The 19561-nt window shown below is 38.4% G+C and overlaps 2 protein-coding genes and 2 long non-coding RNA genes across 4 annotated transcripts in view; 2 read left to right on the top strand and 2 right to left on the bottom strand.

Moving 5' to 3' along the window:
- The window catches only part of LOC122976773 (NACHT, LRR and PYD domains-containing protein 12-like), a 197501-nt gene that overhangs the window by 110881 nt on the left and 67059 nt on the right, over positions 1 to 19561 (bottom strand). The window lies entirely within an intron of this gene.
- LOC122976777 (ribonuclease inhibitor-like) overlaps positions 1 to 19561 on the bottom strand; it is a 53920-nt gene that overhangs the window by 17054 nt on the left and 17305 nt on the right. The window contains exons 3-4 of the mRNA XM_044345443.1: positions 14775 to 14914; positions 2467 to 2643 (exon numbers count right to left, since the gene is read on the bottom strand). Of these exons, the coding sequence (XP_044201378.1) occupies positions 2467 to 2643; positions 14775 to 14914 (317 nt within the window). The remainder of the gene's footprint in view (positions 1 to 2466; positions 2644 to 14774; positions 14915 to 19561) is intronic.
- On the top strand, positions 9713 to 10200 carry LOC122976782. Its single transcript, XR_006401045.1, has 2 exons — positions 9713 to 9830; positions 10118 to 10200. It is a non-coding gene; the product is annotated as an uncharacterized LOC122976782 (long non-coding RNA).
- On the top strand, positions 12156 to 13694 carry LOC122976784. Its single transcript, XR_006401047.1, has 2 exons — positions 12156 to 12750; positions 12909 to 13694. It is a non-coding gene; the product is annotated as an uncharacterized LOC122976784 (long non-coding RNA).

The raw sequence follows: 19561 nt of genomic DNA on the forward strand, positions 1-19561 counted from the left end.
AAAACTTCACATCTCTGCATGTTACTGTGCTACTATTGTTATTGGGGGCAGTTGAAATGAGAGGCAGCAACTGTTAGATAAATATTGATTCAGGGTATAAATGGACAGAATATTCATTTTGGATTAAAATAAAGTTTCTCAAGCAGTACTACACATGGCAAAATACTTTTTCATCGCTCAACACAATTCATTTCAAACATGGACCAAAAATCCATGAATTTGACAGGAAAATTCTTCTAAGTTTCAGGTGAAACGGCAGGAAGCTGTATTCAGCGCTGGATGGTCGGCCTTGAGGGCCACATCATATGTGAGGGGATCCAGCCCACCTTCCTGACGGGGCTCGCTGCGTTATTTTACACCTTCTACACCTTTAATCTCTGATCCCAAGAAGAGGCAGCATGCACACTCCAATTCATCCAAAGGTTAGATACTTTCAGTAACACCTGTATTTTTCTCATCTTTTCCATAACGTGCTGTTGCACATCGATACATTTGCTGCATTTTATTGTGTTGTTTATCTGAGTGAGTTACACAACTTGATTTTCACACAGTGTCTGAAGAATCATTATCATTTTTCCAGACGCTTTGTTGGAATAAACCCTGAGAGAGGCACCAAGACTGGACGGGACAAAGTCTTATCAAAGAAAACTGGCAAAGTCACCAACAAAAACAAAACAACAGTCGATCCACATGAATCCACTCTGCTGAGGAAACTCATGGACTTCAAGTGGGACTTCATTTAAGATGGTGAGATTACTCAATCCCATTACTCGCTTCTATTTATCAAAACACCAGCTGGTGGTGCAAATGATGCAGTTTTATTCAACTGAACTCTTCTGTTCTGGTCACCTGCTTTGGTTTTCTAAACACTGTTTCAGATTTTTAAATATATTGTTAGTCAAAAAGGTGATACTGTATAGTTGATCATGTCAATATTTCTGAGCCTAAGTGCCTTGTACTACTATTTCCATCAAAAAGCCAAAGACAGATTGAGAGAGAACGCTCTGTTTCAGCTTTTTGTTTAACATGCAATTGTTCTGCATGTGAACTTTCCAACTTTATATTCAAATAAAAAGTCAAGTGCAATAAGAAGCTGTGTTTTTTTCTCTTCCATTGTAATTACATGATTGAAATATCAGTGATTTAGCTCTGTTCTTCATTCCTAAAGAACATTTTGTTCTGGTTTGCATTATGTGCTTGTAGCCAGCTTTGGACACAGATTTTATGAAGAATGACAACCAGGTCTATTAAAACCTTTTTCTTAACAAAAGTGTCTTTAATTGTATGTATTGTGACTATTCCTATGTGTTTAACCTGCTAAGTCAGTATTCATTTAGGTTAAAAATAGGTTTATTAAAATGTTTGTCAAAAAATACAAACTAAATTGTTCAATCAAACAAATCTGTCAACTGTAAGATACTGTAAAAGAAAAAAAAACAGTTCTATTAATAAAGCAATGAAAAACCAGATCATACTGTATTTTTCATTAACAGCACGAAACCGTAAACTTTAGTAACAGTAAAAAAAATGTTAATTTTACAGTAACTTAATGGCAACCCTGCTGCCAGTTGTTGAATGTTTTTACAGGAAGTTTTAACAGTGTGTGTGTAGAGGTGTGTGTGTTTCTACTGTAGCAGCCTGGTGTCATCAGGAGATTTAATGAAGGTAAACACAGTGAACGGTGGTGCGTAACGGTGGTGTGTAACGGCACTGCGCTCTGGCGCAGCACTTCTCAGAGGCTGCAGATTTATCAACATATCAGTCCTGCTGACTTCAGATGCTGCAGGGATTTAATGAAGTGAAGGAGAAGCTTTTCATACAGTAGAAACAGCTGTGGACAACAGATACTGTAACAATCACCCACATTCATTTATACATCACTGCACACTGATTTACTGACTTTCCTGCTTTAACCACATTAAACCTTATTTTCTGTGCACATGTTGGTTGGAGAGTGTTTAACTGAAATAAATGATTTATATTTGAAGCATTAATCTGTTGTTGCAGCACGTCTGCATCCAGTAGACTATTTAGTATGAAACACAGGCGCCTGATACTGTATCAGTAGCCTATGTGACGCTCACAAAAACAAAGGGATTTTATGAGGATGACGTATGACTGCAGCGTTCTACTATAGTCATACGTCATTGTTCACTTTTAACAACAGCTGACATTTTTGATCTTTGAGCACAAAATTAAGTCATTTGTCCACAAATATTTGGTGAACATTGTGGCTAATCAACATGGTCAGAAAATGACTCAGAAAAATATGAAATGTCTCAAAAATGCCAAAATACACTGGAGGGAGGCTTTAAATAGTATTTAAATGTTTGAAAACAACATTTGAATGTGTAAATCTGAAGGAGATTTTACCTCATAAAAATCATCCTTATGTCTGCAGTTTAGTGTCACCACAACTTTCACATCATATTAATCTCAGCACACAAGTAAGAAATGGTGTCTGACCTCAGAGTCTCCAGTCTACAGTGTGGACTCTTCAGAAAATCAAACTGCAGATTCTTTTCTGAACCGTCCCGACTGGAGTCTTCACTCAGATTCAGCTCTCTCAGATGGGAGGGGTTGGACTTCAGAGCTGAGAGCAGAGAAGCACAGCTGATCTCTGACAAACTGCAGTTCTCCAATCTGAATAAAGAAGAAATCATGTAGCGTTAGAAGCAGATTACATGGGTGCAAGAGCTCCGTCTACAGACGGATTTCCATCAAAAGTGAATTATTTGTTCCATCATAGTCTGTTTATTTTTACCACTAACACAAAAAAGATTTTACTCTGCCACCACATTTCTGCTTTTTTCACTTTGTAAACGATTAAACGGCGAGGGAAAGAGACGTTGGTTGTTCCAGACATCAACGCTTGTTCCAGCTTCCTGCGGTTGTTTATGCATCAATTTATACGTCTGTTTTCTCCAAAATAATCAAAGGTATGGCAGTTTTATTTAATGTGCACTTCTTTCTCTGTAGGGATGGGTACCGAAACCCGGTATTAAACGAGCCCCGAGGATAAATGATTAAAGACTGTAGTATTGATAAGCTCCGATGTTACTGGTTCTTTTATCAGTACTTTTTAATGGTTTGGTGTAATTTATTCTCAAACTGCAGCCTCTCCTCCACACACACACACACACACACACACACACACACACACACACACACACAGACACACACACAAACACAAACACACACAAACACACATATACACACACTCACCCACACACACATACAGAAACACACACACACAAACACACACACACAAAGACACACACACAAACACAGACAAACACTTACAGAGACACACACACACAAACACAAACACACGCACACACACACACACACACACACAGACACACAAACACACACACACAAAGACACACACACAAACACAGACAAACACTTACAGAGACACACACACACAAACACAAACACACGCACACACACACAAACACACAGACACAAACACACACACACACACAGACAAAAACAAACACAAACACGCACAAACACACACACACAAACAAACACAAACACACAGACACACACACACACAAACACACATACACACAGCAAAGTCAGTGAACAGCAGATCACATGTGAAGTGAAGATTACTCGAGTTGACGACAACTACGCTCGTTACTTCTTAAGTGCAATAACACCTTAGCGAGTAAAAAGCCAATACTCTATCAATACACCTGATCAACAAGCATAAACATGTAGAAAAGTGATATTTTCAACTGCTCTGTCCGCAGTCTCTCATCCACCGCTGCTATGTTTTACACAAACACAGCGCGCTAGCTCGGCTAATAGCTAATTGTTAGCAACAAGCTAAAACTAAAGCTGTCTGTATGTAGTCTAACTGTTTAGCTTAGTTTGCCACCAATCTTCAAATTTGGCTCATTCTTGTAAACTCAGCTGCTGGCTGAGACAAAGCAGCCTCTCCTCTCTACCAGCGGTACCTGCAGCAGTCAATCACATCAGCAGCAGAGGGAGGAGGAGGAGGACAGGAGGAAGGACTGATACTGACTGATGTCTGTCTTCTTCTTTCTTTCTAAACTTCACTCAGTATTTTCATGTCAGGAATATTGTTTATTTTATTGATATTTTACATTTGTTTCCAGAGATATTATTGAGTTTATAAAGTGACTTTGCTGTTGTAAACATGACTGTTGCAGCTTGGCGGCTGTGGCTCAGGAGGTAGGGTCAGGAGCGGGTCGTCCACTAATCGGAAGATTGGTGGTTCGATTGATGCTACGATAGCTGCTGGACTCACATATCATTACAGATTGAAAGATATGAGACTGAATGACAAGGCAGTAGCGAGCTATCTGGATAACTGCTCCTTCCTACAACGTAAGGCTTTGTGCTGACATTTCACTGACCAATATCAGTGATAATGGCTAACGCTATATCCATAAAAACATAGATTTCTGCACTGGGTTGCACCAACTATGTGTAAGCTGGCATGAGCCACTTGGCATCGTAGTACATTGTAGTAAACTGGATCAATAGTGAAATATCATATCAATAAATTAGATCTCTACTGGATTACTGTGTTGCTAAATGGCAGCAATTACAGTTATGTTGTAACTTATCTCCGTGGTGAAAGCTTTTACTTTAGTGATGCATAAATCACAACTTAGTGATAATAATTTACGTTATAACTAAGTTTGAACTGACACACAGCTGGTGCAACAGGCTGCAGCAGTTGTTTGTCTACTCTGCAGCTACATGTTTTTGCTTGTAACAAGCTGATATCTACTCTATAACTGTCCAGATGCACTCAGGAAATATCTGCAGAAGCCTCCAGCTGCTGGAGAAGTTACATCTGATCTCCCATCTACACCACTCTCTGAAGCAGGTCAGTTCAGCCACTTATTTGTGGTCTCTGTGTAACTGATAATACACTGCTATGTTGTCTTTATTATTATTATTATTATTATTATTATTCTTGTTATTTGAATGTCACAGTTACACCTTGTTAATTTCAAGTCAAATATCAATATTATCTTTTATTAAATGGTTTCTTACATACTTGTGTTATCATGGTAACACTAGCGCAATAAAATATATTGAATCATAAATATAATTTCTATATTATAAAGGGAACATAGCGAACTTAAATACTAATCAATATTAGACTGCAACCATCTATATTTATTCAAGTTGTCTACAGGACACATTAAAGCTAGAATAACTTATTCCATCTAAAATAATTTCAACTTGGATTCTTCACTTTTTTTCACTCATGTAATTGAACAGTTCTGGTCAACCGTTATCTATAATTTATGCTTCAGATGTGTTTATTGTCTGATGTGTTGTCATTTATGAATCATTGTGTGTCCTTACTAAAGGATTAATAACTATATTTACATGTATGTTTAGATTTGCCTGCAGGTGAAGCAACAACAGACACAACAGACACTTCTACTACTCTACAGCCTGCAGACACCATCAACTGGAACAGATCCTGAAGTATGTGAGTCCATCAAGGCAGCAGCTATAGATCCTGCTGACTGGCAGCCCTGTCTGATATGGTGAGGACAGAGATAGTCAGCAGAGGCCATATCAGCTAAAATAAGACTCTACATTTACAAAATGAGAGGATGGGAGAAGTTCCCATCACCACCACTTCTACAGAAAATAAGTGAATGGAGAGAAAATCAAGAGAAGTTGGTTGGGTATATTCCCAGAAATTTTTTTTTAAAAAGTCTTTACTGCTTCTGCTGCAACCTGTTCTCACAAAAAAACTACAAACTAATCAGTAATTGATTTAATGATTGGAAAAATTGCAGTGAAATACTCAAAACCCACGAGAACAGTCCAGGGATCTCATTTGTTGAGTAAGCAGGAACGGGGCCTGAAAGAGGCGTACGCCACTTCCCAAGCAAAAGTTGTGATCTATAAAAACAAACTTGATGGGACAATGTGCGCACCTGCACCTAAACTCTTACCCATGCGTAGGAACATTTTAGAGACAGGGGAAATCCACGACGCAGAATTGAAGGCAGATTGTATAATAATCCTCTCACACATTTCATTTCACTTAATATCAAACATCAATTATAGATCCACATTATCAGAAACACTCAAACCAGCAGTGTTATCTGTACTTTGGCTTGTAGTAAGCCATAACTTCCATAAACATCTTTCAATTTGTAAAGATATAAAGCAACTCAGATCTTAAAGTCTGCCCAACATTTCATCAGTGCTGCCTCACCCGGAGCACAAAGGAGAGAGTCAGTTGTGGAGCAGCAGCAGCTGAAATGAATGATGTCAGGATGTGGCAGGTGGCAGGATTCTGCAAAGTCTGGGTTGCCTTTCTCCAATATTAGCTAAGCATGAAAATACTGATTGATTTTCACCTTAGCCACGTTAACTTACTGATGAAATGATCATCATTGATTGTAGAAATCCAAGATGACATCAAATAACTTCAACAAACGGAACTAAAACATATTTACAGGACAGAGCGTTAATAGATTTTTAATATTTGGTTATACTGTGCATATATCACCAAGTATGAGTTCCCATGTAGTTTATATGTGTAAAATGGCTACAGTAAACACGGCTGTATTGTCAAGCACAGAGACACTGGAGACACAGCGGTGGCTGCCACACACACTCTGCCTTCTCCAGTCACCTCACCGGCTCATCTTCACCACCTGTGCTCACTGTGTCAATTAGAGAAATACCTGTATGCTGGATTTTGGAGTAAATATAAACTAATATAGTGTTTATTGTATTTTACATATTGAGTGAGTGGTGTAAAAACTACTTATACTGGTTAACTGGGAGCTGGCCCACTGCAGGGTGTGTTAAACATTTAACCAGAGATGTCTGACTTAACAATCCACAGGAATGTTTATTGAGGTTGTATATGGTTGTTTTGGGTTACACACATAATTTCAATACGTGTGAAAACGGGGAAATAAAAGGTTAAATGTCTGTTCATGCCTGTTGCGGTCCTTCCTCTGCTGCTGCTGAGCACAAGTGACAAGAGAGGCTCCGATACACTGACTCTCAACACTGATTGGCCAGGCGTCTAAAGACATAGCGAGTGATTGGTGCGGTGAAAGAAACACATGTACATGAATATTCATGAAGGCTTTTGCATCGACCGTTTATGGTTGAATGTGGGCGTGTAGAGGGCGGGATATGACGCTGATCCATGAGCGCACATTTCCAGGTGGACTGCGATTTATAAAGGGAAATATACGTGCATTCGTGTGTACGCATGGTTTTATACATCTGATTATTTTTGGGTGCACGCCATTTTCGGCTTTTGTGCGCACGTACAATTTTAGTATGGATCCTACACACTGTTTTATAAATGAAACCCCAGAACATTGTGGGCACATGACATCATGGAAGGAGTCATCTATCCAGTGTAATCTATCAATAACCAAGTGCCAGCGTCTTGGATGTTACTAACAGGTAAAGGTAGTTAATAATAGTAATATTTAACAATTGATTCATTCTGTGAAACGTGATTTGTTTGTTTGAAAAGTAATTGTAATTTATAAAAATATATATTTTCATCTTGAAACCATTGTGGTGTCTGATGTTTGTTGTCCATATTTTTACTGTAGAATGAGCGGGTGTGTCATGGACTCATGGTTTGGGCTCTTTGTGTTTTTTCTTCTTTTGGTTTTCTGTGTTACACTTGTGTTGTCCAGTCTTTTTGCTCATTCATGTTATTTGAGTTGTATCTTTGAAAGACTGTATTAGATTATTGGTTAGCTTGTAGTGCTGTGTACCTAGGTTGATTTATTCAGAGACACTTTGATTTATGCTGGCTTGTTATTGAGTGCTGTTGTGTTTTCTGGGTTTTACTTTGCTCTGTGTTTCTCTTGTGTGTTCCTTCACTCCTCCTGTTTTCATGTGCTCCTCCTCTCACCTGCTCTGCAGTAGCCTCGTCGGTCCTGCCCTGCTCCTAGTGTCTTCCCCAGCCTATCAGCTCCCAGCCTGCCCTTGTATTGTGCCACCTGTTCCTTGTTGTCTGATTACTTCAGTTTGTATTGAAGTTCAGTTTTCAGTTCAGTCTTTGTCGAGTCGTCTGTTCAGTTAGTCAATTCTGTTCTGTCGTGTTTGCTCAGTTTCCTGCTCAGTCGATTTTTTTTTGTATCTTGTTCTACTCAGCTCATCCTGCTTTTGTTTTTTTCCTGCCAGTCTTTGAAATAAAGACGCTTTTCTTCAGCCCTGCTTTCTGGTCTCTGCATTTGGGTCCACCTGCTCCTCAATGTATGACAGGGTGGTGATGAGGCAGTACTGGTGGGGTAATGTGGTTTGGGGGGGGGGGCACCAAATCCTGATCTCTCCTAGGACACCAACATGTCTAGAGTCGGCCCTGCTGTCAGATTTATTAAAGGAAAGCTTTTACATTTTCAGAGTGAGTGAAGAAATCAGGAGAGAGGAGACAGAAGTGAGGAAGAATTGCAGGATGTAACTTAATGGTGTTGAAAGAAAAACAAGGAGAAAGTAAAGAAGTGATTGAAAAGGAAGAAGGTGCAACTGATTCAAGATTTAAAGAAACAGTTGAAGGAGTAAAGAGAAACACACAGAGGCAGCCCAGGCGTCAGGTGATGGAGAGACATGAACACATTCAAAGCAGGAGGCAGAAAAAACTGTTAAGGTCTGACTTCCACCTGTATCTAGATGAATTACTGTTCTGTAAATATGTTTAAAGGCACAATCTGTTATCCAAACTAAAGGACATCCTAACAAACAAAAGTCAAAGCACAAGATTCAAACCTGCTATAAAAGGACTTACAGATGTTTTAACACAGGTACTAACACTACACAACAACTCTGTTAACATGATGTTTTCTTCAGCTGTTAGAAGGTCGTTGACCTCAGTAACTGTTGTAAACACAGCACTAAAACTGACACTTTCACTTATTAGGAAACAAAATGCTGATTCATCTGATTCATTTATAAGTCAAACTGTTGTCTTGATTTGGCTTTAAGTTGAAACAAATTAATTCCCCATCAGTCACTTTTGTTATGTTGTTATATTACAAACATTGATCTATATTAAGGACCATATAGAGGCTGAGAATCCAGATTTGTTTTTCAGATAGAGACTGATTGGTCCATCTATCATCCATAAGGCCTATGTTTATTTATGTGTTGTAAATAAATACTGTTAATATTTAAAAATGAGGTTTATAAATATTGTTAATATTTGTTTAATATTTATTTACATATTTTTTGTGCACTTGTTTCATTTCAGCTCAGTGTAGAGAAATACAGCGATACAGACAACCGCCTTACTGCGTATCTATGACGACACTGTCGACACCGCGTATCCGTATCTGTGACACGCCTGCTCCGTAACATAACTAGTAGTTTCAGGGGGCCTACCACCCCCCCTGAAAACAATCCTAGTAGAAACACTGTCAATCATTATTATTAAACTTAAAATTAATCTATAGAGCTCATATTGAAACAGACTTTACAAAGTGCTTCACAATTCAGGATCAAATGAAAAGATCATTAACAGGGAAGTAATGGCTTGAATAAAATTCATAAATTGAATCATTTATATGTTGACACTGTTTGGATGCTTTCAACTGTTTGTCTGATTTCTACGTTCACAAACAAAATGAAAAAGTCAATTATTGTCATTTTTACTCTGACAAGTGACTTTTGTGGATGTGTAACAGTTAAAAAAGACACTTTAATAATTCTTATCTCCAATTTGTGTTTGTGAATTTTATCTCAATGAGGAACTTTTATTCATGAATGTTTCCTGTGGAAATGACCTTGCTGCACATCGTCCCTTCTGTCCCTCACAGAGCTGTTTTGCATTGCTGAGGGTAAGTTGTGTGGAAAAATGCTGCTGCGCTATTTTATTGTTTTCTATGGAAATTGAACCGTTTATGTTGTAACATTTAATGCATATTGTTTACTGTTAATACTATAACTTTAACTAGCTGTTTCATGTTGTTTTGACTGTTAATATGAGTTTTGTAGATGCTTTTGTTTAACTTTCTTGGTGCCATTTGTATTACAGCAGGCTGCCCTGCGTCATGTAGTCAACGTAGAGCTGCAGAGATTTTAGCATCTATTTCCTGGTGTAAATTCTGTTATTTTGCATGTTTAGGAGCAGATGTGCAGGAGAGACCAGAAGGTGATTCATATGTGTTACATTGTCTTCTGCAGGAGCAAATAAAGGCTGGAAACCAATCCTTTGAGTCGTCTCGTTACATGTCCTCACCACATCTGTCACACATGGACAAGTGAAAGATAAATATACTTGTCTGAAGGACAAGTGCCTCAAAAAGTTAATGTGGAGCCCTGCATGCGCACCTGTCACCTGCTGTTTTGGTTCATGTATGTGCAGCAGTGCAACATGTAAAAGGGCTGAGTGAATATAGATCAACTGGTGTGGTGATTAATAAATACTCTCTCAGCCAGTCACATCACTGGTCTCATAGCTGTGAAACACTTGTGCCAATCACAGTTAAACGTGATAACGACGACTCAACAAACAGAAAGCTTTTCTTCAGGAAATGTCTGGATGGTTCAGAGCGTCACGACATGAACACACATCACCACAAATCTGCAGCCAAAGACAGATGGAGCAGTTTTTTCATCAGTTAATATTATAACAATAGAAATTTTTAAAAAATGTATTTGGTGAAGCTGTTTATATGATTATAGCCCATCAGACTGATGCTATTTCAGCAATAATTATAGCCTAATGTATCTCACCTCGTACACGGTCACATAGTTTAGTAATTAATGTTACACAACAGCGTTTGCATCGTAATGTGTCTCGGGATAAAACATGAGACGCTACTTTGGCTAAAAAGAAAGACGTAGAAGAGGCTGATGAGCCCCGCTAACCCGACGTCTCCTTCATAAAAAAGCAGAATATCGAGTTATAACCGACCAGACTGATTCACTGTAAATGATTGCAGTAAATTTACAGCAGGACTTCAGCAGTACTAACCTGTTATTTTTAAATGTAGCACTTTCCTGTTAATACAAAAAAAATCTGTTAAATTACGCTCCATTTACCGTTTTTTAATAGAATTATAATGTATTTGCATTTTAACGTTAATCAACAGTCAAAAGTATAAAATAACGGTATAATGCAGTATTTTTTGCATTTTGGGAAGAACCATTTCACCTGAACTGCACATGTGAAGCTAGATCTGTTCTTTTCTTCATCTATATCTTACTAATTATTTGGTGAGCAGCAATTTTACTCATAAATCAGTGTAAAGTCTGTCAGTGATGTTTCCAGAGATGTTTGTTTGCATTACTGAATATGTGCACGTCATGATAGAAGGATTCAGCAGCAACGTTTAAGCATAATTTCATAGATGATTGCTGATTAGCCTAATCAGACGACACAAGGAGCTCATTTTAATGTCTACATGTCTAAGTTAACGTATTTTGCCAGTGAACTCATTAAGCATTATGATAGTCTTGACAGTGTAAACCTTTTACACAGTCGGAGGAGGAGTGTGGTAGAACCACTGTGGAACTCTTCAAGACTAAACCCACCGATGCAGGAGTCAAGGAAGTTCTCTCTCTGGGTGAAGATGTCGAGCTGTCGTTTGTGTCATCCAGTTTCTGATGGCTCACTTCTCAGAGACCATTACAGGACTAATCCTTCTTGCAAATGTAAGATTCCTTTATATAAATGTACATATATACACACACATATGCCATGTCATATAATGACTCATCACTTTGTATTTGGCTTTCTATGTTCTAGGGATCTGCCGCTACAGCTGACATTGAGAGGACAATCTCCATACCTGCAACTCCTTGTCTGATACTGCTTGGTATGTTTACATCATTGGATAGACAAGCAACAAAATGTTCTATTAAAGCATAATGCAAAACACTTGTAAAGATATATTCTGATCTCCTTCGTTATAGGAATGCACTGCTGTTTTTTAAATTCAACTTCTCTTAGTTGCAGTACTATTGGTTGGTCAATACATAAAGATTTTATTTGCAAAAAAACATAAATGATATTTTTGAAAGAAACAACAAACTGTTGAATGTAATGGTTCACATGGTTTACTTTCTGAATCCAAAATATATATATTATACATTATCTGAAGAAACACATGTTTTAGAGAAATTAGCACAACTGACGATGTCTGTTTTTTCAAGTGGACTCTTCACATGGTGCTACACATGTTGCTGTCTGTGTGACCACGGCAGGAAATCAAAAGCTCCTCTGACTGTACCGTGGTTGTATTAGCATCAAAAAACCACAGCTGTTCTTGTTTCTGCCACAAGCCAAACAAGATGCACAAATTTATATCACAATAACTATTCTGTAACCATTAAAACTTCACATCTCTGCATGTTACTGTGCTACTATTGTTATTGGGGGCCGTTGAAATGAGAGGCAGCAACTGTTAGATAAATATTGATTCAGGGTATAAACGGACAGAATATTCATTTTGGATTAAAATAAAGTTTCTCAAGCAGTACTACACATGGCAAAATTCTTTTTCATCGCTCAACACAATTCATTTCAAACATGGACCAAAAATCCATGAATTTGACAGGAAAATTCTTCTAAGTTTCAGGTGAAGCGGCAGGAAGCTGTATTCAGCGCTGGATGGTCGGCCTTGAGGGCCACATCATATGTGAGGGGATCCAGCCCACCTTCCTGACGGGGCTCGCTGCATTATTTTACACCTTCTACACCTTTAATCTCCGATCCCAAGAAGAGGCAGCATGCACACTCCAATTCATCCAAAGGTTAGATACTTTCAGTAACACCTGTATTTTTCTCATCTTTTCCATAACGTGCTGTTGCACATCGATACATTTGCTGCATTTTATTGTGTTGTTTATCTGAGTGAGTTACACAACTTGATTTTCACACAGTGTCTGAAGAATCATTATCATTTTTCCAGACGCTTTGTTGGAATAAACCCTGAGAGAGGCACCAAGACTGGACGGGACAAAGTCTTATCAAAGAAAACTGGCAAAGTCACCAACAAAAACAAAACAACAGTCGATCCACATGAATCCACTCTGCTGAGGAAACTCATGGACTTCAAGTGGGACTTCATTTAAGATGGTGAGATTACTCAATCCCATTACTCGCTTCTATTTATCAAAACACCAGCTGGTGGTGCAAATGATGCAGTTTTATTCAACTGAACTCTTCTGTTCTGGTCACCTGCTTTGGTTTTCTAAACACTGTTTCAGATTTTTAAATATATTGTTAGTCAAAAAGGTGATACTGTATAGTTGATCATGTCAATATTTCTGAGCCTAAGTGCCTTGTACTACTATTTCCATCAAAAAGCCAAAGACAGTTTGAGAGAGAACGCTCTGTTTCAGCTTTTTGTTTAACATGCAATTGTTCTGCATGTGAACTTTCCAACTTTATATTCAAATAAAAAGTCAAGTGCAATAAGAAGCTGTGTTTTTTTCTCTTCCATTGTAATTACATGATTGAAATATCAGTGATTTAGCTCTGTTCTTCATTCCTAAAGAACATTTTGTTCTGGTTTGCATTATGTGCTTGTAGCCAGCTTTGGACACAGATTTTATGAAGAATGACAACCAGGTCTATTAAAACCTTTTTCTTAACAAAAGTGTCTTTAATTGTATGTATTGTGACTATTCCTATGTGTTTAACCTGCTAAGTCAGTATTCATTTAGGTTAAAAATAGGTTTATTAAAATGTTTGTCAAAAAATACAAACTAAATTGTTCAATCAAACAAATCTGTCAACTGTAAGATACTGTAAAAGAAAAAAAAACAGTTCTATTAATAAAGCAATGAAAAACCAGATCATACTGTATTTTTCATTAACAGCACGAAACCGTAAACTTTAGTAACAGTAAAAAAATGTTAATTTTACAGTAACTTAATGGCAACCCTGCTGCCAGTTGTTGAATGTTTTTACAGGAAGTTTTAACAGTGTGTGTGTAGAGGTGTGTGTGTTTCTACTGTAGCAGCCTGGTGTCATCAGGAGATTTAATGAAGGTAAACACAGTGAACGGTGGTGCGTAACGGCACTGCGCTCTGGCGCAGCACTTCTCAGAGGCTGCAGATTTATCAACATATCAGTCCTGCTGACTTCAGATGCTGCAGGGATTTAATGAAGTGAAGGAGAAGCTTTTCATACAGTAGAAACAGCTGTGGACAATAGATACTGTAACAATCACCCACATTCATTTATACATCACTGCACACTGATTTACTGACTTTCCTGCTTTAACCACATTAAACCTTATTTTCTGTGCACATGTTGGTTGGAGAGTGTTTAACTGAAATAAATGATTTATATTTGAAGCATTAATCTGTTGTTGCAGCACGTCTGCATCCAGTAGACTATTTAGTATGAAACACAGGCGCCTGATACTGTATCAGTAGCCTATGTGACGCTCACAAAAACAAAGGGATTTTATGAGGATGACGTATGACTGCAGCGTTCTACTATAGTCATACGTCATTGTTCAGTTTTAACAACAGCTGACATTTTTCATCTTTGAGCACAAGTCATTTGTCCACAAATATTTGGTGAACATTGTGGCTAATCAACATGGTCAGAAAATGACTCAGAAAAATATGAAATGTCTCAAAAATGCCAAAATACACTGGAGGGAGGCTTTAAATAGTATTTAAATGTTTGAAAACAACATTTGAATGTGTAAATCTGAAGGAGATTTTACCTCATAAAAATCATCCTTATGTCTGCAGTTTAGTGTCACCACAACTTTCACATCATATTAATCTCAGCACACAAGTAAGAAATGGTGTCTGACCTCAGAGTCTCCAGTCTACAGTGTGGACTCTTCAGAAAATCAAACTGCAGATTCCTTTCTGAACCGTCCCGACTGGAGTCTTCACTCAGATCCAGCTCTCTCAGATGGGAGGGGTTGGACTTCAGAGCTGAGAGCAGAGAAGCACAGCTGATCTCTGACAAACTGCAGTTCTCCAATCTGAATAAAGAAGAAATCATGTAGCGTTAGAAGCAGATTACATGGGTGCAAGAGCTCCGTCTACAGACGGATTTCCATCAAAAGTGAATTATTTGTTCCATCATAATCTGTTTATTTTTACCACTAACACAAAAAAGATTTTACTCTGCCACCACATTTCTGCTTTTTTCACTTTGTAAACGATTAAACGGCGAGGGAAAGAGACGTTGGTTGTTCCAGACATCAACGCTTGTTCCAGCTTCCTGCGGTTGTTTATGCATCGATTTATACGTGTGTTTTCTCCAAAATAATCAAAGGTATGGCAGTTTTATTTAATGTGCACTTCTTTCTCTGTAGGGATGGGTACCGAAACCCGGTATTAAACGAGCCCCGAGGATAAATGATTAAAGACTGTAGTATTGATAATCTCCGATGTTACCGGTTCTTTTATCAGCACTTTTTAATGGTTTGGTGTAATTTATTCTCAAACTGCAGCCTCTCCTCCACACACACACACACACACACACACACACACACACACACACACACAAATACACAAATACACACACAGACACACACACTCACCCACACACACATACAGAAACACACACACACAAACACACAAACACACACACACACAAACACACACACACACACACAAACACACACACAGAAAGACACACACACACACACACAAACACAAACAGAAACACTTACAGAGACACACACATAAAAACACACACACACACACACACACACACACACAGACAAACACAAACACAAACACACAGACACAAACAAACACAAACACACAGACACACACACACACACACACACACACACACACACAGCAAAGTCAGTGAACAGCAGATCACATGTGAAGTGAAGATTACTCGAGTTGACGACAACTACGCTCGTTACTTCTTAAGTGCAATAACACCTTAGCGAGTAAAAAGCCAATACTCTATCAATACACCTGATCAACAAGCATAAACATGTAGAAAAGTGATATTTTCAACTGCTCTGTCCGCAGTCTCTCATCCACCGCTGCTATGTTTTACACAACCACAGCGCGCTAGCTCGGCTAATAGCTAATTGTTAGCAACAAGCTAAAACCAAAGCTGTCTGTATGTAGTCTAACTGTTTAGCTTAGTTTGCCACCAATCTTCAAATTTGGCTCATTCTTGTAAACTCAGCTGCTGGCTGAGACAAAGCAGCCTCTCCTCTCTACCAGCGGTACCTGCAGCAGTCAATCACATCAGCAGCAGAGGGAGGAGGAGGAGGACAGGAGGAAGGACTGATACTGACTGATGTCTGTCTTATTTCTTTCTAAACTTCACTCAGTATTTTCATGTCAGGAATATTGTTTATTTTATTGACATTTTACATTTGTTTCCAGAGATATTATTGAGTTTATAAAGTGACTTTGCTGTTGTAAACATGACTGTTGCAGTTGGGCGGCTGTGGCTCAGGAGGTAGGGTCAGGAGCGGGTCGCCCACTAATCGGAAGATTGGTGGTTCGATTGATGCTACGATAGCTGCTGGACTCACATATCATTACAGATTGAAGGATATGAGACTGAATGACAAGCCAGTAGCGATTGAAGAAGAATACCTTTTGGGAGCAGACTTAATCATCAAAGGAGAACACACATTTAGTTTGGAGACCTGATAATCAAATGACGTCTGAGACAACTCTTTGATTAAACATATGCCAATTTTGTGTCCTTTCCACCTCCTGACCCCTGCTGATGTGACCTCTCCTGTATTGCCCCTGGATTTGCCTTGATCTTGTATGTAAATGCCCTCCCCTTCTACCTCTTTGTTTACCATTTGTAGTCACCCTCCTGACCTCTACTGATCTGACCCCTCCCGACTTGCCCCTGGCAAACCTTGATCTTGTATGTAAATGCCCTCACCTCCTATCTTTGGTTCACCAATTGTTGGTCACTACTTTGAACCATACTGTAGCTTTTGTTCACCATTTGGTGCTTTGATCTTTACTGTATAAAGTCTCTCCACTTCTTCTGCTCTGGGTCAGTCTACTGTATCAGACCAGCTCTGTGTCAGTATGCTCACCGCATTTCCGGAATGCTATTAAACCACTTCCACCACAGCAAACTTTGAACAAGGATTCGAGTATTTTCTTCAACACGAGCTATCTGGATAACTGCTCCTTCCTACAACGTAAGGCTTTGTGCTGACATTTCACTGACCAATATCAGTGATAATGGCTAACGCTATATCCATAAAAACATAGATTTCTGCACTGGGTTGCACCAACTATGTGTAAGCTGGCATGAGCCACTTGGCATCGTAGCACATTGTAGTAAACTGGATCAATAGCGAAATATCATATCAATAAATTAGGTCTCTACTGGATTACTGTGTTGCTAAATGGCAGCAATTACAGTTATGTTGTAACTTATCTCCGTGGTGAAAGCTTTTATTTTAGTGATGCATAAATCACAACTTAGTGATAATAATTTACGTTATAACTAAGTTTGAACTGACACACAGCTGGTGCAACAGGCTGCAGCAGTTGTTTGTCTACTCTGCAGCTACATGTTTTTGCTTGTAACAGGCTGATATCTACTCTATAACTGTCCAGATGCACTCAGGAAATATCTGCAGAAGCCTCCAGCTGCTGGAGAAGTTACATCTGATCTCCCATCTACACCACTCTCTGAAGCAGGTCAGTTCAGCCACTTATTTGTGGTCTCTGTGTAACTGATAATACACTGCTATGTTGTCTTTATTATTATTATTATTATTATTATTATTATTATTATCATTATTATTTGAATGTCACAGTTACACCTTGTTAATTTCAAGTCAAATATCAATATTATCTTTTATTAAATGGTTTCTTACATACTTGTGTTATCATGGTAACACTAGCGCAATAAAATATATTGAATCATAAATATAATTTCTATATTATAAAGGGAACATATCTAACTTAAATACTAATCAATATTAGACTGCAACCATCTATATTTATTCAAGTTGTCTACAGGACACATTAAAGCTAGAATAACTTCTTCCATCTAAAATAATTTCAACTTGGATTCTTCACCTTTTTTCACTCATGTAATTGAACAGTTCTGGTCAACCGTTATCTATAATTTATGCTTCAGATGTGTTTATTGTCTGATGTGTTGTCATTTATGAATCATTGTGTGTCCTTACTAAAGGATTAATAACTATATTTACATGTATGTTTAGATTTGCCTGCAGGTGAAGCAACAACAGACACAACAGACACTTCTACTACTCTACAGCCTGCAGACACCATCAACTGGAACAGATCCTGAAATATGTGAGTCCATCAAGGCAGCAGCTATAGATCCTGCGGACTGGCAGCCCTGTCTGATATGGTGAGGACAGAGATAGTCAGCAGAGGCCATATCAGCTAAAATAAGACTCTACATTTACAAAATGAGAGGATGGGAGAAGTTCCCATCACCACCACTTCTACAGAAAATAAGTGAATGGAGAGAAAATCAAGTGAAGTTGGTTGGGTATATTCCAAGAAAATTTTTTTTAAAAAGTCTTTACTGTTTCTGCTGCAACCTGTTCTCACAAAAAAACTACAAACTAATCAGTAATTGATTTAATGATTGGAAAAATTGCAGTGAAATACTCAAAACCCACGAGAACAGTCCAGGGATCTCATTTGTTGAGTAAGCAGGAACGGGGCCTGAAAGAGGCGTACGCCACTTCCCAAGCAAAAGTTGTGATCTATAAAAACAAACTTGATGGGACAATGTGCGCACCTGCACCTAAACTCTTACCCATGCGTAGGAACATTTTAGAGACAGGGGAAATCCACGACGCAGAATTGAAGTGAATTGAAGGCAGATTGTATAATAATCCTCTCACACATTTCATTTCACTTAATATCAAACATCAATTATAGATCCACATTATCAGAAACACTCAAACCAGCAGTGTTATCTGTACTTTGGCTTGTAGTGAGCCATAACTTCCATAAACATCTTTCAATTTGTAAAGATATAAAGCAACTCAGATCTTAAAGTCTGCCCAACATTTCATCAGTGCTGCCTCACCCGGAGCACAAAGGAGAGAGTCAGTTGTGGAGCAGCAGCAGCTGAAATGAATGATGTCAGGATGTGGCAGGTGGCAGGATTCTGCAAAGTCTGGGTTGCCTTTCTCCAATATTAGCTAAGCATGAAAATACTGATTGATTTTCACCTTAGCCACGTTAACTTACTGATGAAATGATCATCATTGATTGTAGAAATCCAAGATGACATCAAATAACTTCAACAAACGGAACTAAAACATATTTACAGGACAGAGCGTTAATAGATTTTTAATATTTGGTTATACTGTGCATATATCACCAAGTATGAGTTCCCATGTAGTTTATATGTGTAAAATGGCTACAGTAAACACGGCTGTATTGTCAAGCACAGAGACACTGGAGACACAGCGGTGGCTGCCACACACACTCTGCCTTCTCCAGTCACCTCACCGGCTCATCTTCACCACCTGTGCTCACTGTGTCAATTAGAGAAATACCTGTATGCTGGATTTTGGAGTAAATATAAACTAATATAGTGTTTATTGTATTTTACATATTGAGTGAGTGGTGTAAAAACTAC

Source organism: Thunnus albacares, chromosome 24 (assembly GCF_914725855.1).
Source record: "Thunnus albacares chromosome 24, fThuAlb1.1, whole genome shotgun sequence".
Classification (NCBI taxonomy): domain Eukaryota; kingdom Metazoa; phylum Chordata; class Actinopteri; order Scombriformes; family Scombridae; genus Thunnus; species Thunnus albacares.